This window comes from Crotalus tigris, unplaced genomic scaffold, assembly GCF_016545835.1.
Source record: "Crotalus tigris isolate CLP2741 ecotype Arizona unplaced genomic scaffold, ASM1654583v1 scf7180000020974.397596, whole genome shotgun sequence".
Classification (NCBI taxonomy): Eukaryota; Metazoa; Chordata; class Lepidosauria; order Squamata; family Viperidae; genus Crotalus; species Crotalus tigris.
Window position 1 is genome coordinate 82,676 of NW_024098289.1, and position 21,443 is coordinate 104,118.

The 21,443-nt window shown below is 37.3% G+C and overlaps 1 protein-coding gene across 4 annotated transcripts in view; it reads left to right on the forward strand.

The window, feature by feature from the left end:
- The first annotated feature begins 8,070 nt into the window (after window positions 1–8,070).
- CATSPERE (catsper channel auxiliary subunit epsilon) overlaps window positions 8,071–21,443 on the forward strand; it is a 70,216-nt gene continuing 56,843 nt past the window's right edge. For all 4 annotated transcript variants that reach the window (XM_039369121.1, XM_039369122.1, XM_039369123.1 and 1 more), the window contains exons 1-5: window positions 8,071–10,135; window positions 12,030–12,078; window positions 14,210–14,283; window positions 15,239–15,305; window positions 17,694–17,776. In XM_039369121.1, the coding sequence (XP_039225055.1) occupies window positions 10,044–10,135; window positions 12,030–12,078; window positions 14,210–14,283; window positions 15,239–15,305; window positions 17,694–17,776 (365 nt within the window). In that variant the 5' untranslated portion in view covers window positions 8,071–10,043. The remainder of the gene's footprint in view (window positions 10,136–12,029; window positions 12,079–14,209; window positions 14,284–15,238; window positions 15,306–17,693; window positions 17,777–21,443) is intronic.

The window sequence follows — 21,443 nt, forward strand, 5'->3', positions numbered from 1 at the left end:
TGACAATCTATATAATGGGAACGTATAAACTTTTTCCATTGAATGCTCTTCGAAGCATTCAATTCTGTATTAGAACAAACATTTCACATGATTCAGTTAATTTTGCAATGTTGATTTTGAACAAATATTTGAATATTATTTTTAAAAACATGATCTCTGTGTGTGTGTGTGTGTGTGTGTGTGTGTGTTGATATGAAGATAATGTTGATCTGTTTAAAGTATTGGTGCTATTACTTTATTAATTTATTTTCTAGTTGCAATGATGTATTTCAGGCTATATATCCTTTCAAGAAAAGTTTGCAAAATTCATGGATAAAATTGTACAATGCAATATTTTTAGCAATAGGAATTCCTTCTGCTAAGAGATTCTGTGTGGGAAAAGTGCAGTCCAGCTGGAATACAAGGAGACTCCTGGGATTATCCTTCTTGGCTTTCCTCTGTTTCCTGGAACCTTTCCATAAAATCATTAATACTTGATGGAATATAGAAAGAAGTTGGATTAACATTCTTTTTTTGTAACTTTTCCTCACTCTCTGAAATTCTTTTTATAGGCAATTGGAAATGATCACATAAATGACTGCTGTGAGTGAGCATCAATAGGAATTAATGTAGTCTTAAATACGGAGTAAAATTTCTTGTCTTTGTGTTTGTACACAAAGACAATCATCCAGGGAAGAAGAGGAAAATCAAGAGAGAGAAAACAAACATAGCACATAACAGAAAAATACATGCTGAGAAAACCTCCAAGGGGAAAATATGTATTTCTGCACTGCGTGTATGAGTGGGTAAAGCAGCTTTGTTGAAAAACAAATGGAGGAGGGATGCTTGCCCATCTAATAATGAGCCATGAGGATTTTGTTATTGGTCTGGCTCCTTATTATAACTGTTCTTTTGGCAATGCAGATTTCTTCTCTCCCAGCATCTCCTGATATGAAAAATATTAGGGATATAATAAATAAGAAAAAAGATATAAATAAGAAAAGGGATGTCCTTTTTCTTATTATATCCATAATATTTTTCATATCAGGAGATGCTGGAAGAGAAGAAATCTGCACTGCCAAAAAATCAATTGTAATAAGGAGCAGGACCTTATTTCAGCCTGAATTTGGCTGAAAAAAGGTAAGGAAGCACGGCAAAGCAGGATTAAAAGCAGGATTAGAGCCTGTTTTCACATTTATTCTCCTTTTCTCCTTTATGTGTGAACTGCTCAAAATAAATTTAAAAATCTAAAAACTGTATGTAAAAAGCTAAATGATGCCATCAGTTTGAAATCTGATCTAATATTGATTACTGAGAAAATGAATTTTTTAACTTTTAAAACTTCTTTTTTGAACTTTGAGGATAAAAAGTGCTACTTAACTCTTATTTGGTGAGATGAGGAGGAAAAAAAGCATTGGACCCCGTGATACACACTTGGCATTTAGGTCTACCATTTTGTCTGAGAGCATAAGGCTCCTCAGCAGCCCATTTGTAAGTTGCTATCTGGTTTATAGCTCTTCCAACATGGTGATTTATTTATTTTGTTCTTCATAAAGCAAACAAGTCAAAGCAATACAGAGGATGGGGGCTAAAGTGCTAGCTAGAGAAACAAATTTTGAATAATCAGTCTAAGATTTGCAGTTAGCAGGGAGTTGGACTCACCTGTGATGAACATAAAACAAAAGATGGAATTTATGATATTTTCCCCACAGTCACATGTGCACTTTTGACATTTTGAAAGTATGTGTTATGGCCAGTAACAAAATTCCCAAGGGCAAACTAGGCCCTCGGATCTTCTTTGCCATTCCAGGGGATATCTGTGAGGTTCAATGGCATTATTAGAATTAAATATGATTATAGAAATCAGAGTTTTGCTTTGTAACATGCCAGTTTCCAATGAATATTTTTACTAAAATATTTTTTTAAAAAATCAGGCAGGACATAAGCTATTGCCTTATTCATTTATCTACAGCCCTTATATCTCATTGTTCTTCCTCAAATCAAAGCTAGAGTATATATAGCTCCCCTCCAATTTTTATTCCTGCAAGTCCAAGTTAGGTTGTATTATAGCAGAATGAAGCAGTCAGGTTTAATATATCCCGATTGCTGTGTTCAAGGGCCATAAGAGATGTATCTAACGATGTGACATGACCAAAATGGATGGGCCCAAAATTTTTGGTCCCTTTTTTTTGGGGGCATTTTCAGGAGTTATGGTTAAGAGATACAAGGTACATATTTTGTATTTCAAACCCACCCCAGGAAAATTGGCTAACTATTTCTTTGTTCTGCTTGTTGTAGCAAATGAGTATTTTATCTGTAAGGAGAACTGTTGCTGAACAGATGTCATTAGACAACTGCCCTTAATAAGGACAATTTTTATAGAAAAATCAGTGCCCTCCTAACCATACCCAAGCACTCCGAATTTGCTGGCGATGTCCATTTTGCTCTCTGAGTTCATGGTGACCTAAGCCTAAGTGGAATTTTCCTCCAATGGGATTTTCCCATGTATTTTACCAGCAACATACATAGGACAGGCTAGAAAAGTCAGTGTCCTCGTAGCCATACTCAAGAACTCTGAGGTTTTTGGCAATATCTATTTTGCTCTATGAGTTCATAGTGAGCTAACCCTAGCCCTAAATGGAATTTTCCTCCAATGGGATTTTCCCGTGTATTTTACCAGGAAATATAGATAAGGCAGCCTAGAAAAGTCAGTGCCCTCCTAACCATACCCAAGCACTCTGAATTTGTTGGTGATATCCATTTTGCTCCAGGAGTTCATGGTAATCTAACCCTAAGTGGAATTTTCCTCCAGTTGGATTTTCCTATGTATTTTACCAGGAAACATAGATAGGGCAGGCTAGAAAAGTCAGTGCCTTTCTAACCATACCCAAGCACTCCAAATTTGTTGGCAATGTCCATTTTGCTCTCTGAGTTCATAGTGACGTAACCCTAACCCTAAGTCTGTAGTGGTGAACCTATAGCATGCGTGCCACAGGTGGCATGCAGAGTCCTCTCTGTGGACATGCGCAGTGTCACCCCAGTCCTAGGTCTTCAGCTGGGTTTTATAAAACCTTTTCGCTTTAGGCCTTCACCGCCGTGTGCAAAAAAAAAAAAAGGTTCATTCAATCAATTTCAACTTCTTGCAGGAAAAAAAAGATCTTGCAAAGTTGGAATTGATTGAACTTTTTAGTCCTACCCAATCTGCCGTTACCACGGCAGCCACACCCACTCAATGGGCCACATCAACCCAATGGGCCATGCCCACCCGGCACCTGACGAAACAGAAATGGGTTTTGGGTTGCAGTTTGGGCACTCGGTCTTTAAAATGTTCGCTATCACTGGTTTAGGGCAGGGGTAGGCAACCTTGGCTGTTTTATGACTCGTGGACTTCAACTCCCAGAATTCTGGGAGTTGAAGTCCATGAATCATAAAATAGCCAAGGTTGCCTACGCCTGGTTTAGGGGAATAACAAAAGAAGGGATATACAGTGACAATTGCTTCAGTCTGTAGGCAGGCAGAAAGCTAACATAATTCACTCATCTATGAATCCATATAATCCAGATATATATGTAATTTAGTAAATATTTTCTTTCCATTGGAGCATTTTTTTTCCCTGAACATAAGGTATTTTCTTGCCTACTCTATTTCCTGATATTTCATACCTCAGCATGAGCTAACATTACTATTTCAGGCCATTTTCTAATGAAGCTTATAGTTGTTTATTATAATATAAATATATCTTTCAAATTATCTTTGAATGTTGAATGATTTAATATTTCTTAAGCATGTAGAACAGACGTGTGGGAGATTTGAATTTCTAAGCGTAAGCAGTGTGCTTAAAAGAAGACCAACTCATAACAGAATTAAAAAGAAATTTCATTAAAAAGAAAAATGCTCACAATATAGCTCCTGAAGGAAAAACAAAGGCTTAGCCAACTGAATGTATTCATCTCAATAAATACTAACAATATTACTTATATTTGAAGTAAAAATTGGATTTGTTCAGAAATGTATGGGACAGGAAATGGCATCTTAAAGAGAGAGAGACAAGCAAAGGAGTCAGAGAAAGAAAAGTTATCTTTTATTTCTGAAGCACATACTTCTTTAACCAAAATAGGCCAGATAAAAAATAGTCACATGGACAGTGTATGAAAGGCCTGCCTTATCTCTCTCTCACCAGCTGCCCTGAGGACCAAAACAGCTCATAAGTGCAAAGAGATTACGCCACAAGGAGGTGGCTTGTTTTGTTTTTGTTTTTCTATTTCAACAAGATTTCATTATATCTCTGTGCTTTTGCATGTGGGATCATTCAAAAATATATTTTGAGATTATATTTTTGCTGTAAAGTTAAATCCACAGAAGGGTAAGAAAACAAATTATCAACTCTCTGTGTAACCTCTCTATTTCCTGAATAATTTGAATCCTTCTTTTTCTAGATAACAAGCTTAAATACTTCCCAAACAGAAGGTTTATAAAATCATTCTATGGTACTGAGAAAGGAGAAAGAAATCCAGTAAGCTATTAGCTGTTAAACTAATCAGCCAATATGTCACTAGGATATCTATGGAAAAACAGTTTCCACCAAGCCCTTAAAGAAAAATGGAATCTAAAATGAATTGAGATAATAAACAGATAAACATGAGCCGAGGTGGCGCAGCAGTTAGAGTGCAGTACTGCAGGCCACTTTAGCTGACTATGTTCAGCAGGTCAACGGTTCAAATCTCACCGGCTCAAGGTTGACTCAGCCTTCCATCCTTCCGGGGTAGGTAAAATGAGGACCCAGATTGTTGGGGGCAATGTAAAATATATATATATATATATACATTGCTTACTGGTGTACACCGCTTAGAGAGTGCTTGCACTTAAAGCGGTATATAAGTCTCATAAATAAATAAATAAATAATGAGGTTCACGTTTCCACAGAATGTGAGTTACCACAGGCCAAGAGAAATATTTTAACCTTACATTTTTCTCTTTCAAAAATAGTAGAAGCAATTAATTCTATGAAATTGAGAAAAGTTCCTAGCCCTAAGAGTCAAGGATAAAATATATGTATCTGTTTATGATAGAGCTGGTCTTCTCTGAAAGTTTTATAATCTGTTTATCTGTAGTTTATTTAGCCCTCGATGCAGGGACTAGTCCAGGCAGTCGTCAGGAGTCACTAGGAGTCCACCCATGAAGGCATGAACACACACAAAATCACCAGTGATTATCAATGGTATGTCCTCTCCTTTTAAATATTTACGACACATGGAGGCATTCTGTTTCTTCTTTTTGTTGTTAAAACTTCCTGCTCTTGGTTGCTTTTAGAAATTCTGAAAGTACTAAAAGTACTTTAGTGAGATAGAGCACATTACGCCTTACATGCTGTGTGTATGCTGTATGCAAATTATGCCTTGCATGTCACAGGAATGTCTACTACCCATAATACTGTTTCCTTGTTTAAATATTCTATAAATCATGAATGGTGACCTGGAAAGATAAATTGATAAACATTTTATTACAAGTAGTCCTCAACTTACTACCACAATTGAGCCCAAAATTTCCATTACTAAGCAACACAAGTGAGTTTTGCCCCATTTTATGAAGTTTTTTGCCACAGTTAAGTGAATCACCACAGTTAAGTTAGTAACACAGTTGTCAAGTGAATCTTGCTTCCTCATTGACTTTACTTGTCAGAAGGTCGCAAAAGGTAATCAAATGACCTGGGGACACTGCAACAGTCATGATGGTTTCTTTTCAGGAGAAAAGAATTTTTTGGAGTTCTTTTGTCATTTTTTCAGCCAGATACTTCTCTTACCATAGCATATGATGTCAGCATTTCATCTCTGATTCACAAATAAGTACATACTAACCTCTGCTTTCCAATCAATCAACCAACCAACCAACCACAACCATCCAAAGAAGGAGTAGAGCCTCTTCAGAACAGTACCTCCAATCCCTCGCATTCAAGGAAATACCATGGTGGATGGTGGTAAAGGCTGATGAAATGTGTAGCAGAATCAAAAGGAGTGTACTTCCCTATGGAATGGCTATGTTCTTTCTACCAGATTCCAGAGAGGATCCAAAAAGTGTTAGATAAAGAGAGAGGTAGATTGTACTAAATGGAAGTGACTGAACTCTGTGACAGTGAATGGTGTACCTCTATTGTTATCAGCACCAAAATCAAATGGTGAGATGCAGTCCTGTGCAGGCATACAACAAAATCGATTTTTTTTGTTGAAATGTGATGGATGCAAATGTGCCATATAATAAATAAATAAATGCAACAAAATCAAGTTAGTTGCTAAATGGGATAGCTATTCAAAACCTCCTTTATTATTTATAATTTGTATAGCCTATTTCCTATTTATTAATATAATGTATTATAATTAATATAATATAATAACATTATATTTTATATAATTAATATATTTCTATTTATTTTTGTAGTAATAGAAATGTTTGAAAAAGTGAATGCAAACTCTGGTCACACCAGCATCCACTATTCATTTCTGCGTGTGTGTGTGTGTGTAAGTGTTGCCTGCACTTTGTGCCCTGTGATTTGGGTTAGCTGAGAGTCCATTAAAAGAAAGTTAAGAGGTTTCTGTTGTTTGTGATCTGTTATTTGTTCTTCATTGTTTGAAGTGAGTGTGGGTTTCTCCCATTTGCCTAAATTCACCCAGGCTTAAGTCCTGCTCCTTCAGATTCCACAGCAGAGATTCCCAACCTTGATAACTTTAAGACAGCATGGCTTCAACTCCCAGAATTCCCTCATCTCCATTTTCAGGACTTTTGCAATACTTTTACATACTGTGCTTACACACTGTGCTATTTTCTTCTAAACTATGTGGAGCTCCTAGTACATTTCAGAGGCTTATCCAGAATACACTGTCTAGCAAAGCAAAGTGGTACAAGGTCTACTTATTCCAAATTGCGGTTAAAGCCCAAAATGGGAAGAATACATAAGACATTTAGGGAACATATGCAGCAAAATGCATAAAACTGTACCCAGAATCAAACTAAGGGTCATCTGTAGTACTGAAAATTACACCACCTAGAAACTGTAATGGGAAATGGAAGATTAAATCTGAATCTGAGAAGCTGAATGCCATCCAGCATTCCTCTCTCCCAAAGTAAGCTATTTTCTAGATGAACTGCATATTACAGCCAGTTTGTACTGCATTATTCCACTTAGGCTCAGATCCTGATTTGAAAACGAGCCAAAGAGACAGGGACAATTTTTTCCCCCTCATGCCATCTCCCTGCTGAACACCTAATTCTCAAATGCTGCCTAATGTCTAGGTGTATTTACCTATGTAGTATGGCTGTAGTATTATTATTTATCCTTATCTTTTTTACTCCCCCCCCTTTTATTGGTATTTTGATGATGGTATCATTACTCTGTTGTTTTGCATGTACACTGTGAGCTTCTGCACAGGAGACAAATTTCTTGTGTGTCAAATAAAGTATTCAGTTCAGTAAAGAGCATTTCAAGACTATAAAGACACCTTTGTTTCAGCAGCAACAGCTACCACGGCTATAAGATGACAAGGGTTATCAGGATGTAAGCAGCAGCTACCCTAGAAGACAAGAGCATGGTAAGCAACAGCAAGCTTACTTAAAAACTTGCATAGTACTCAGCTTGGAGCTCAGCAGGAACTCTGCTTGAAGATAACCACTAAACCAAGTAACCTGGCAACAGCTGGGCCTCACATTAACATTTAAAAAGCCAGAAAAGATTACTGTAAGTAAACCGAAGGTCAAGGGTATGGTTATCTGATCTAGTTGGCTAATTGTAATTGAGATGATAACATTAACCCTATCCAGAATAAACTGTACTAACACAGGATAGTGGGAGGGAAGGCCTGCATTGGGGAAATTTTGAAACCTACATAAAAAATATGAAAAACTTTCCACTTACAGTATTTGTATGATTCCAGTTGTTTTCAGGATGACTTGCTTTGCCCCCAAGATACAAAAGAGATTGGGGTTCCCAAATTCACCAATTTGTATAGCACTTCAATGGAGAATGCCTGATGGTTGCCACAGAGGCAAAATCTCAGCCTTCTTGTTTCCGATCATCACACTTCTGACACTGAATTGTAGGGAGGGGAAAGGACTTCATTCAGATTGGAGACCAACGTACAATTCCATTGAAGCCCAAATTGGTTTATTTCAGTTCACTACAGAAGCAAAAGATAAATCTGCTGTGGATGCAAACATTCCCTCTATATACATATATATGGGATTGGACATAGGGGCAAGGTTTTCAATTAGAATTTCAATGTTTTGCAACCCTGTCAACTTTAAGACATTTGGATTTCAATTCCCAGAATTCCCCAGCTAGCATGCATCCACACATCTGAGGAACACTGGATTAAATGCAGCACATCCTGTATATAGTAGTCAGGAAAGTACTAAGGATAGAATTATGACCTAAAAGGGAAATGTTACTAAAACAATGGCACTTCTGACAAAACAAAAGGGGCAGTGTTCTAGGAAATTTCTTTCTAAAATGTTACTTTATCTTATCCTGTCCTTGTTTCCCAGAGCCTAGGTTCATCTCCCAATATATTTCCCCAGCTTATCAGCATTTCTGGGCCTACTAAATGTTACATACTGTACATGGTAGTTATAAAAGACCACAGTGACAGAACATCATGAAATTATGAGAAAGACACACTATGGAGAAAGTGAAGGAAGAATGGGTGTTTCCCTATTTGCATCTAATCACGGTATAAACATGCCCTTGTAAGAAGATCTTGCCATATTTGCCTGCCAATCTCATCCATACTAGTGTTTCCCTTTAAAATGCCAACATCCAACAATTGTAGGATGTTCAAAATTGTATGGGTTGCCAGGTAGAAAGAGAGACTTTTACTGACCCTTCCAGGCTGATGCAGGCTTCTCTAGCCCAGTCAGCCTCATTTCATGTTGTTCTGCTGCTGTCCCATCAAGGAGATGGGCATAGGGGCACGTGAAACATACAAGAAAACTGCTTGCCAGGAGTTGAAATAGTGCAACAGATTGAATACTACAGTAATGAAATGTCATTACAGGCTGAAACAGCATTGAAATGATGAGATCAGTCCCTGCCCTTGGCCAGAACAGGGAGGAATCTGGAAGTTAGCATTTGTTGATCTAAAGAAAAAGAGAGGAAAGAAGCAAGCTGCTTTCCTGACTCCAGTATATTATTATTTTATTTAACTCTGACCATGACAAGAGTAGAAAAAGCGGCAGAGGAAAACACCTGGAGATCTGCCCCATCTTTTTTGAGCCACAGCGACTGGCAAATGTTTCCCAGGGGCTGGCAATGTGTCCAATAAGGTGCAGCAAAGCTAGAAGAGTCAACAACTGTAACCACTTTGCTTATCACAGCCTCCACCGCTGCAAAATCAGCGGAGCCCCATTTGGCAGGCGGGTCACAGAAAAAGGAAGGCAAAATATGAATAAGGTACGAGGACAGCATTCTTAATGCCAGCTGAGCTTCCCAGCAAGTGAAGGGTTGATCGCACTGGAATTCATCCATGAAGAAAGCCCCATAAATCAACTGGTTGCTGCTTAGAAGTACAGTATAAGCGAGACCAGGATTAGTAAGTGTTACAAAGCGTTACAATTAGGATAGAAAATTCTGGGCGCGAAAGACCACGCCCAGGAAGGCGCTTTAATTATTTTTCCTCCACCCATTTTCTACACTTGCCGCAGAAAAGACTCAAGGTGACCCCATCCTGGCCGGTGAAGGCGCCTTCTTCCCCGCCTTTTCACGCAGCACTACTCCACTGCCGCATCTCGCTTCTGCGCTGCCCGCCGCCTATTGGTCATCCTTGGATAGCCCCGAGTGAGCCGATGTGAAGACTTGCCTCCTCATCTGCATAGCCTGAAAAACGTGCCGCTTCGAGCGCCTCCATAGAAGAGACTACACTTCCCAGGAAGCTACTCGGCGAGCTACGCCGCGGCTTAGAGGCGCTGGGCATCCCGGGAAGCGTAGTTGCTGTTAGTTTCTTCCGAACGCTGCTGAGTTGAAGCGTTAACTGAGCCGCGAGGGGGAGAGCGCGCGGCGGCGGTTGTTGGTAGCGGCTGAGATGTTTCTTGCGCAGCTCCGATGGCCGGCTTTTTTGATCTTGCCCTTGCTGCTGGATTGCCTGTGGTGGAATGGCTGCGGGGCGGTGTGGAGGTGGGGCTTGTGGGAGACTCAGGGGGAAGGTGAGAGAAGGAGGTGATAAGGGAAAGGAAGGCGAGCACCAACCTTCCAGAACGGGCGTTGTGTTCCAAGAAATGCGACTCTGCTCTAAAAACAAAAAACAAGAAACATATTGAAAAGTATTTCCGCTAGTCAAAATTGTAATATCCAACGAAGGATTGCACATTAAATAGGGTTAACTCCTCCCCCTTTTTAAAAAAAAACTGCTTTTAATACAACTAGCAAATTATTTCGTCCCGTTGTGGCCAATAAAACCCGGAGAATTTACATTTTTTCATATCACAGGACAAAAAGGGTCCCCTCACTGCTGACTAGTAATTTTGGGGGGCTTTACGTCTACAGTGACCATACATCCATTATTTTCAAGGACAGTCCTTTATATTTCATTTTTATTCTATATATGCCCGTTTGTATTTATGTAATTTAATTATTTTCTTTGGTTTTCCTCTTGAATTTTCCTTTGTAGACGAAAGTTATAATTTTTTTTATCTTTATGAACTTCTTTCAGGTTTGTCTTTTGTTCTTTTTCCAAGAAAATACGTTCACTATCTTATATGTAAAATTTTAGACTATTATTAGCATTTTAATAAAGGGGATGGTAGTATTTTAACATGGCATCCATGCCTCCTTTTGAAGTTTAGGAAACCATGATTTCCTTTGGACCAAAGCCACTTCTTTTGATGTTCAAAAACTAGCCTTTCAGGAACTTCAATGAAACAAAATTCTGAAGTCCTTGAGTTTTGCAAGGGTTAAAGAAACAAACTCTAGTGGGAAAAGAAAAGATGTAACATATTGTAAGGGTGTCTGATGGTATCATTCGTTGCTTTATGACATATCACGTGTATAATTTGTTTCCGTACCCTATTTAAAAACTTGACAGCCCTTTAATAAAGGCTTTCTGTATCGCCTAAAGTAATTCCCACCTGCAGTCAACACCCATATGAACAGAAATTAACACCAAGATTAAGATTAGACCAACAATCAAGCAGTAAACAATACCCAAACAAGGAACTGCCAAGCAAGCTAACAGTAAACAGCCCAACCAAAGAGCCACCAAGACCACTCCCACCAATGCTAACAGGGCAGTCACTAGAATATAAAATGAGAGCAAACCTTATTCTCTACTACCGGTAGCATCAATGATGTTACCTAGTTTGGATAATGAAATGTCTGCAAGAAAACAAGCAAGAGAGCATCGAGGTCCCCTCATTGTATTCCCTTCCTTTCCCTAGAATGGCATTATTCCACTTGACTGATTGAAGTCATAAGGTACTGTAGTTATTTTAATTGTCAATGTGTGTATCCTTTTTGGCTCCATGCTTTATTTCTGCATGAGATTCATTTTTCTGAAGTGAAGTGATGGCTCCCCATTTTTAATAGCACCAAAAATAAATACTATTAGAGGGGGATTTGATGAATGTAACTGAAGCCCAGTTATTTGTTTTATGGAAGCTCATGAATGGAATATTTTGACTTCTTTAAAACTTAAACTCATCTACTAGAAAATGGCAAAATTTAACTGAAGATGTGACTGCCTGAGTGGGACCATTCAACTACTTTTTCAGGTGATTTTTCATGGCAGTTGTTTAGATCTGAAGTGGAGAAAGACCAATACTACAAATTACTGTTTTCCAAAGTCTAAAAAACAGAATCTAAAAGTAATTTGATCAAAGAACTGGCTTAGAAAGAATGAAATACCACTTTGTCCAATATTATTAACCTGATAAATTTGTCCTTGTTTTGTATTTAAGAAAATTAGGCAGCCAAATAATGAATAGTCTGAATAATTCAGAACTAACATATGAATGGCAGTAGAATGCAAGATGCAGGTATTAGCAATTATTGGAAAACTTTATTTTACTTCCAGGTATAGAACAAGCATTGGAACATACATGATATTTTCTACAAGAACTACTGTAAGTGTTTATTGTCAAAATCCATATAAAAATACATATCATAAGCTATTTCTACCTGGGTTACCTCATTGAAATATATATTTTTATGTAATGGGTTCAAAATATATTGCATTATGTATTGAGTTAATATTTGAAATTTTTAAAAATATTTTGCCATCTTTAGTTAAGGCTTTGTAAATTTCATTGAAAATAATTACAGCATAATAAATGTGTTGTACATAATTTGTATTAAGACACCAATTTTATATTTGCACAAACTGGCTGTTTCGGGAGTAACTGCTATAATATCAGTAACAAAAGACCAAACTGTTATTCATTTGCAGCTTACTGTACTAATATATGAGAGTATATTAATGATTTTATATATTTATAAATATTTTTTTCTGGAATATATCCATCACTTTATCAGTTTAATACAATTTTGGGCTAAACTTTCATTTCACAATTAATTTAGAGACCAGAGTATAAACAGAATTTGTGACTTGTTTTAATGTTACATCATCATGATACTGTGGATAGTAAATGCTTTCATAATGCCAGATATTAAACTGTAGAATGAATTAATTATTTTCTGATATATTGTATGTTTAATCTTATATACAGTTTTCTGATATTTAATATGTGAAATGCACCCACTATTGGTTCACTAATGGATAGGATCTTAGAAAACTTCGGTGTGAAAAGCTATGCAAATCAGCCATGTTTTATTAATGTGCAATTAAACAACTACCTCCCTTTGATTTCAGTGAAACTTCAAATATGCAGAAAGTGTTTAAAAAATATAACCCATCATTCTTCTGCAATAATTTTTCAGATAATACTGGAAAGCTTACACCTTTGCCACATTGGCAAAGAAGAAAAGACTGGGGTAGTGTACCCCATTCTCACCTCCTTGACCTCTCAGAAACTTTTAATACCATTGGCCATGGTATCCTTTTGTATTGGCTGCGAGGTTTGGGACTTGACAGTATAGTGTTTTGCTAGTTTGATTTTTCTCCACAATCGGTTAATAGGGAGCGAGAGGTCCAGCCTATAGCCACTCCTTTGTGGGGTGCCATAGGGGCTCAGTACTCTGTCTGCTCCTTTTTAACATCTACATGAAGCTATTGGGTAAGATCATTTGACACTATTGGATAAAATATCATCACTATGCTGATGACACTCAACTTTACATCTCTATCCCTGGTTATCCAAGTGATGCTGTGACTGCCCAGTCACAGTACCTGAAGGTTGTAGGGGCTCAGATAGGGGAAAATAAGCTACAGCTGAACCTGGATAATCGAGTGGGCTGTGGATAGCTGGAGCCTCAAATCTGGAGGTTTAACTTTTTTAGTTCTGAATAGAGTGGCACTATCCCAGGTCCGCAACTTGGGGGTTCTCCTAGACTTGTGACTCCTGCTCAAAGAGCAGGTGCCAGTTGTGACTAGGAAAGCCTTTGCGGAATTTTGTGTGTTCGTGAGTTGCACCTGTTCCTGAACCATGGGGCCTTGATCATCTCTCAGTTGGATTACTGCAATGTGCTCTACATGGGGCAACTCTTGAAAAATATTTGAAGCTACAGTGATACAGAATGCAGAAGCATGAACAGTTCTGGGTGTCTGTTGAGTGGCACATGCAACACTGCTGTTACACTGCTGCATTGGTTCCTGATTTGCTTCCAGGCCCAACTCAAGGTGTTGGTCATTACCTTTAAAGCCTTTGTGGCATAGGTCCGGGATATCAAAGGAGCTGTCTTGCCCCAATGGAATTGGCCGCCCAATTGTGCTGGCAGAAAAGTCCAACTGAGACCCCATCAGCCAAGGAATTGCAACAGGTGGGGTTCAGGGAAAGATCCTTTTTTTGGATGGCCCTTGTCCTTGGAACATCTTGCCGCAGGAGGTAAGATCCGCCTCCATGTTTCTGGTTATCGGGAAATGCCTTAAAACTTGGCTATAGGGTTGGCATAGGGCACTAAAGGAGAATGTTTTGACTGCAGGTGGCTAGTGTAGTAACAGAGAAGCCACCACCACCACCTCTCCGCTCTAAAACCATTTTTTAGTTTTAAATTTTTCTCCATTATTGATACGATCTTTATATTGTTATATCAATTATATGTTTTACTGGGTATTTCTATGTTCCCTTTTTTATCTAGATATATTTAGAATATGAAGGAACCACATTTTCAAGATGGGATGTTCCATCATTTTGTACAGTAGGTGATGCAACGTAAGTATTACAGAATATGTAAAAACTTACCAGAAAGAAACAGGTTATAGAGAGAATACTGTTGGATCTTTGAAAATGTAATAAGTTGTTATAACTAACTGTTTGTTGAGGCAGAGAGAGGACAACATATTGATCCTTTACCAGTAGTAAGAAACCTCAGAGCTTTATAGAATGGAGGGATATTTTGTGTAGTAGTTCTTTTTACTTTTGTATTAATTCCACCTAATAATTTACTAACTATAGTATAACAAAGATTATAAAAGTGATATGACAGCTACCCTTTCTTTTTTAAACATCCAATTTTAAATAAAGCAGCTCTAAGAAAAAGATATAAGGTAGATATGAGTTACCCTACTTTTTATAATAAACAAACTAGATGATTGTTTTCTTTAACTAATTGTGTGAATCAATATGCAGATCATGGCATTGGAGCCTTTCTTCCATAAACTAGAAGCACATTTCTGTTTCTTTTTGAGATAAGTGAGAACATTCCCCAATATTTTTCATTAATTTCCCCACTATTTCCACATTAGCTGTGTTTTAAATACTCAAGAGATATTTAAAACAGTGGGTGATTATATTAGACAAAAATGCCTAATATATCTAGTCTGTGTTTTTGCAGTTACACAGGGCAGATGATTTTTAAAAATATGGTTTATTGAATAAACACACCATAATCCATTTAAACCATAGTATAAAAGAAACAATAGTTAGTTCACACAACATATTAAGCTGAAAAACCAGGTATAATGAGTGAAGTTCTATACATATATTTTATACTGTAATTCCACAAAATTGCAGAATTCTATAAAATAGCCTTACTTCTAGAACAGATGGAGGCACTCAGTAATTACATTAGTTACCATATTGGATTTTAGCAAAATATCAGGCAAATATCTTCTTATAAGTAATTATGTGCTAATCACTTAATTATGATTCCTCCCCATTGCTTTAGGAAAAAAGCAACAACACTGTTTTGTTCAGTTCCTGGTACTCATAGGATTCAACCAGTTACAGTTCCAGTAAGTTAACAATTATTTCAAAATACTATTAACACATATATGACTATATAACTGTATTGTGTTTTTGTGATAACCAAAGGCTCTGGAATGAAAGAAATCAGAAGAAGGTGTAGAATTATATTTATTTATTATAATGGCTAACAAAGTTCTGCTGTCCTCAAAAATAAATGGCCATTATTTGGTGGCTGAGATAGTCCCGAGTATCTTATTAAAAGATATCTGCTTTATTCAGAGAAAGCAGGCAGTAGTAGGTTATGAATCTCACCATTTCAATGCTACAGAATTGGCAATCACAAATTCATGCTACAAAAGAAGGGGAGGACAACTTTACAACTTTATTATTTGAGCTTGAAGTTCTTTTTACTGACACGGTAGAACTAGTGATGGAGGATATGCATCTTTTTGGAAACAACAATGGTAATAGTTCTATCTAAAGAGTGAACTGCAACATTTCCACTGTTGGCACAAGGAAACAGAAGTGGAAACATCCAGTGTTCCCACCTATGTTCCCTTATTCCAGTGAAAGAGGAGATAGCCCAGGTCAAGCAACATTTTTGAATAAGTTGCAACAAAGCCAAGCAGCATTAAGTGGGATCATTTTGAAATGGCAGCAGATCAAGTTATGCATTCATTGCAGAAAATATGTGAGTAAGCAGGAAAACACATCATGGCTGATGCACTTGAAAAAGTAACCCCAACTTTCATCTTTTAAGAGCAGATAGAGAAAACTCAAATAGCAGAATACATAGCAGTTCTTCTCCCAGTCTTACCTACCCCACTTTTCCCCTTCCACTCAGTAATCAGAATGTAGACAGATTTCATGAATGGCATGATGTAGAGTCTGGATCTACAGGTTGTCAATTACAAACAGGTTGCCAACACCCACTAACTTTTACATGGTTGAGATGTTTGCTTTGGACAGTCAGGTGTTCAATGTGAATTAATCAAGTAGTTTCACACACCTGATTCAGCTGGTAATCTCATACTGTATGTAACGTATTAAGAAATAAAATGACAAATAAAATAGTGGCTCAGCTACAGAAAGCAGAACTGCAGATGATGCACATCACCTCCAATATTTGGAGGATCATGGTGGAGATACAAGGTCTGGGGAGCAGGTACAGAAGAATATAAGTTCTCCACCTAAAGATTATAGACAAATTCTATCTGGCATTGGAGTACTTGGAATACTGCATCCAATTTTGGTCACCACGATGTAAAAAAGATGTTGAGACAGTACAGAGTACAGAGAAGAGCAACAAAGATGATTAGGGGACTGAAGGCTAAAACATATAAGGAACAGTTGCTGGAACTGGGTATGTCTAGTTTCATAAAGAGAAGGACGAGGAGTGACATGATAGCAGTGTTCCAATATCTCAGGGGCTGCCACAAAGAAGAGGGAGTCAAGCTATTATCCAAAGCGCCTAAAGGCAGGACAAGAAGCAACGAATGGAAACTAATCAAGGAGAGAAGCAACCTAGAACTAAGGAGAAACTTCCTGACAGTTAGAACAATTAACCAGTGGAACAACCTGCCTTCAGAAGCAGTGAATGCTCCAACACTGGAAGTATTTGAGAAGAGACTGGACAACCATTTGTCTGTAATGGTGTAGGGTTTCCTGCCTGAGCAGGATTATTGTTGTTGTTGTTGTGAAAGAGATGTAGGTGTTCTAGTTAAATCCAATCAGCATTGACAATGAAAGGGATTAGTTTTTGATCAAAACAACGCTGGAATTTAGGGTTAGGTTAGCTTTGCTGCTGGCCCAGAGATGAAGTGCAGCATTCTGTAGAAACTCCCCACTCTCATTTTATTTTTCACCAGTTATGACCATACATAAAAAATTTTCCACTCTCCCAAGACGTAATCAGTAGTACTAGGTTTTGACTAGACTTTGTGATAACATAAAATCATGACTAAAAGCACTGTTAAAAACAAAATAAATAATAAGGTTAAATTTACAAGTTAAAAGTAAGAATCAAATTAAAAAATTCTAAAGATTTAGCATCTAAAGATGCTAAAAGGTTAGCAAGGGGAAGGGAGTGCCCTCAAGCCACCAACCACTAGCCATAAGAAGCAGAATTTAGAATATTTTCAGATGTTTTGCTCCCAACGTAATTCTTCCCCATATTTATTATAAAACCCTAAATTGTTCTCTGATTTGTTTTGGTTTTATATTCTAGCCTGTTACGACTTTTTGAATTTTTCTTGGATTGGTCACTTCTTCAGGTTTTGCATCATATGCAAGTATTATTTTGTATTTTATACCTTCATCTAAGCCAGTTATTTTTACAAATATGTAAAACTATACCCATAGCTATGCATAAGAAACTTCTTGAATAACTGTGATACTATGAAAAAAAGAAATAATTCGTATTTTCCCTTTTATAGGCATCTGATGATGAGGAACGCTACTTATCTATCAATGCAGATGTGAATTGTTTCTCATGGTACATTTATCAAGATGAAAACAGGTAAAAAGCACCCACACAACTGAACTTTCTATTTATATATCTTCAACTATGGCTGCTGTTTTGAAGCTAGAGTTCTGCAACTGTATTTTTTACCCATTAGCAATTTTGCTGACTTCAACAGACTGCTTAAAAATCAATCACTTCAAGATAACATATTTAATACTTTTTCTTTGCAGCCTAAATCAGATTTATGTTTATAAATGTCATATAGTAGCACTTATGAGTGGGAATATAAATTTGGTATTTAGGACTAACTGAAAACATTGAAAGAAATCTCTCCTTAATGGTCAATGGCATCAGGCTAGAAAATAGGAGTTGGGTTTCTGCTTTGGGCCCAAAGCCAACTGGGTCATTTGGGACAGTCACTTTCTCCCATCCCTAGAAAGAAGGCAATAGTAAACCAATTCTGAAAAATCTTACCAAGAAAACTGCAGGGACATCTCCAGGCAGTCTCCAAGAATCAGACATGACTGAATAGAAGAAAAAAAATATACTTACGAGTGAGAAAATATATTTGTTATTTAGGACTAACTGAAACCATTGTAAGAAATCTTAACTATTCCCATAATGGTCCAATATGAAAACTAGTTATTGTTATTTTTAATTACATTTTAGTTGAATGTTACTTCTGTCACTAGGAGAATTGAATTAGTGCTGCTAACTACCATTGAATACATAGTTTACCTACATTTTTCATTTTCATGTATTTGTTTCAAATATATAGAAGTGCCTTTCTAGGCTTAACAAAAAAATGTGATGAAGGAAAGATATTGCCTTCTTTCATGCTCCTTTCTTTTCTAACTAGATCTCCAGTTTTTAGTTTTACCCTCTGGGCATCATTCCAACACAGCACCTGGCATTTTGTTTAACCAGATGGTTTGACCTTGGATGTCTTCCCAGAACTTTTCTATGAGAAGCAGAAACTTCTCTAACCCTCCCTCCCTCCATCAGAGGCCATTTTTCTTTAGAGAGTTGACAAGAGATTCAAAATGAGAATTTCTGTCCTTTTTTTCTTACAGAAAGCTAAATGAGGATGCAGACTTGCCCCTCTTTTGAGTTACCTTACCATGGGATATACTAATTAGCTTTCTTCCTCTTTCTTGCTCATCTCCTCTTGCAATGAACATCACTAACAGGCTGCTGGTGTATGGGGATACATGTAGAGACACCAATAGATGATTTCTCTCTATCTTCGCCTTATTGCCAGTTAGCTACTCATAGCTCTGGCAGGTTTAGCTACCATTGCAACATCTCAGCTGGTGGACTTCCTTGTTTGGAGTTTACTGTCCAACAGAATCGTCATTTGGTCTCTCTTCTCTTTGATTGCTATAGTTTCTCTGCTGTTGACAGGAGAATTGGTATCTCTGTTGGTAATTCCACTTATTATTGGTTAAACAAGCCAGTGTCTCTTGATATCTTGTCCTCATGTTACTTGGCACTCAGACCATGGTTGAAGCTATTGCTTCAATACTCAGCCACTGTTCCTCTTCATGGAGTCTTCAGTTGCTTCAGTTCCTCCTGGAACCTACCAATTTTCTAGTGGGTCTTTAGTTTCTTTCCAAAGTCTTGATGCTTTGGGAGTCTCTTTCAATGAATTCTGCAATCATCTGTTTGGTCTTTTCCATAATAAATTTTCAGCTACCAACCTCAAAGCTTTATCTGCTTCATGAACACCCTTTCCAAATAAGTGCACATTCAGCATGAGCAAAATGTGTTTTAGCATGGAAGGTATTTTCATTCAGCTGCTTGGTGATACTGGTACTACATTTTTAGAGAACCTTCACTACAAGAAGTGCTCTGCTTTACAAGCTACTTATAAGAAATCTATTGAAAAAGAACTTGCTGCCCCTGTATAACTCCAGACTTTTAGGAAATGAGTTGATATATGGAGGTCTCTCAATTATTAGGGTTAACAATGAATGAATACCAATTAATAATACTTGCCGGAGTTTAAATCCTTGAAGATCCTATATATAAACCTATGTTAACGTTTTTTTCCTTTTTATTTTCATTTTTTATTGTTCTTGCTGAAAGATTAAAAATTCAGGCAATATTTCACTATAAACACCATCCTGATATTTGAGCTCTACTGTTTTCCTTTGTTGTTCCTTGAATCATTGAATCATAAGGCTGGAAGGGACCTTGGAGATCTTCTAGTCCATCCCCCTGTCTAAGGCAGGAATCCTTATACCATCGCAAACAAATGGTTATCCAATCTTTTCTTTAAAATCTCCAGCAATGGAGCACCTACAACTCCAGGAGGCAAGCTGTTCCACTGATTAATCATTCTCCCTGTTGGGAAATTCCTCCTTATTTCCAGATTGAAACTCTTCTGATGAGGTTCCACCCACTGCTTCTTATCTTGCACTCAGCTGCTATGGAGAATAAATCAATGCCCTCTTCCTTGTGACAGCCGTTAGCCATTCATCATATCATTTAGCCTCAAGAGCCCTTATCACATGTTTCTCAACCGTGGCAACTTTACGATGTGTGGACTTCAACTCCCAAAATTCTCCAGCTAGCAAAGCTAGCTGGAGAATTCTGGGAGTTGAAGTCCACACATCGTAAAGTTGCCAAGGTTGAGAAACACTGCCTTATCACCTTTGTTGTTCTTCTCTGCCCTCTTTCTAGAGCAGGGGTGTCAAACTGCGTCCACCTCATTGCAGGCAATGGAAAAAAGTCACGATACATCGCAACACATCACGTGATGTTGCGAGTTTGACACCCCTGTTCTAGAGCATCAGCATCTTTCTTGAATCATGATGACCAGAACTAGCTGCATTATTCCAAGTGTGGTCTCACAAATAAAGTGTATAAAGTGTACAAATAAAGAGTATAAAGTGATGCTATCACTTCCTGTTATCTTAATGCTATCCCAGGAAACCAGTCCCTCCCTCTGCAGAGGTGAACTCCATCAACAACAATTATTAATCCAGGTTTTAAATTACAAAATGGAATATGAAAATATAAAATATAAACTATTGTAGAACAAATCTCAAAATATTACGAAAAGAACTTTAATAGTAGCAAATTCAATAAACATTTATTTATTTTATTTATTTATGAGACTTATATACCGCTTTAAGTGCAAGCACTCTCTAAGCGGTGTACACCAGTAAGCAATGTATATATATATTTACATTGCCCCCAACAATCTGGGTCCTCATTTTACCTACCTCGGAAGGATGGAAGGTTGAGTCAACCTTGAGCTGGTGAGGTTTGAACCGCTGACCTGCTGAACATATACAGTAAATTAAATGCATTTTCAAATATGGACTTTAAACTCTTCTTAGATATTTGCATTAGATATTTATTAAATAAAATTCATATATGGACCCACACACTCCATAATTAGAATCTTCCTACCTTTTAGGAAACACTTTAATAGTATATAATTTCTTAAATATTTAATTATGTTTGCTTTCAGAAAGAAATTCAACAATATCTTGTTTGTATGCTTTACATTATTTATAAAAATCTGTTGGATGGTAAAAAGCATGTGTAGATTAAAAACAACACAAGCTTTTATATGTACTTCAGTATAAGGATTTGTCTTTCATCCCTCATTATGAACACAGCACATGCAGGCAAGTCAATTGACATTCATTTATTAGTCTATGTCACAGGTGTCAAACTCGCAACGTCACATGACGTGTTGTGACATATT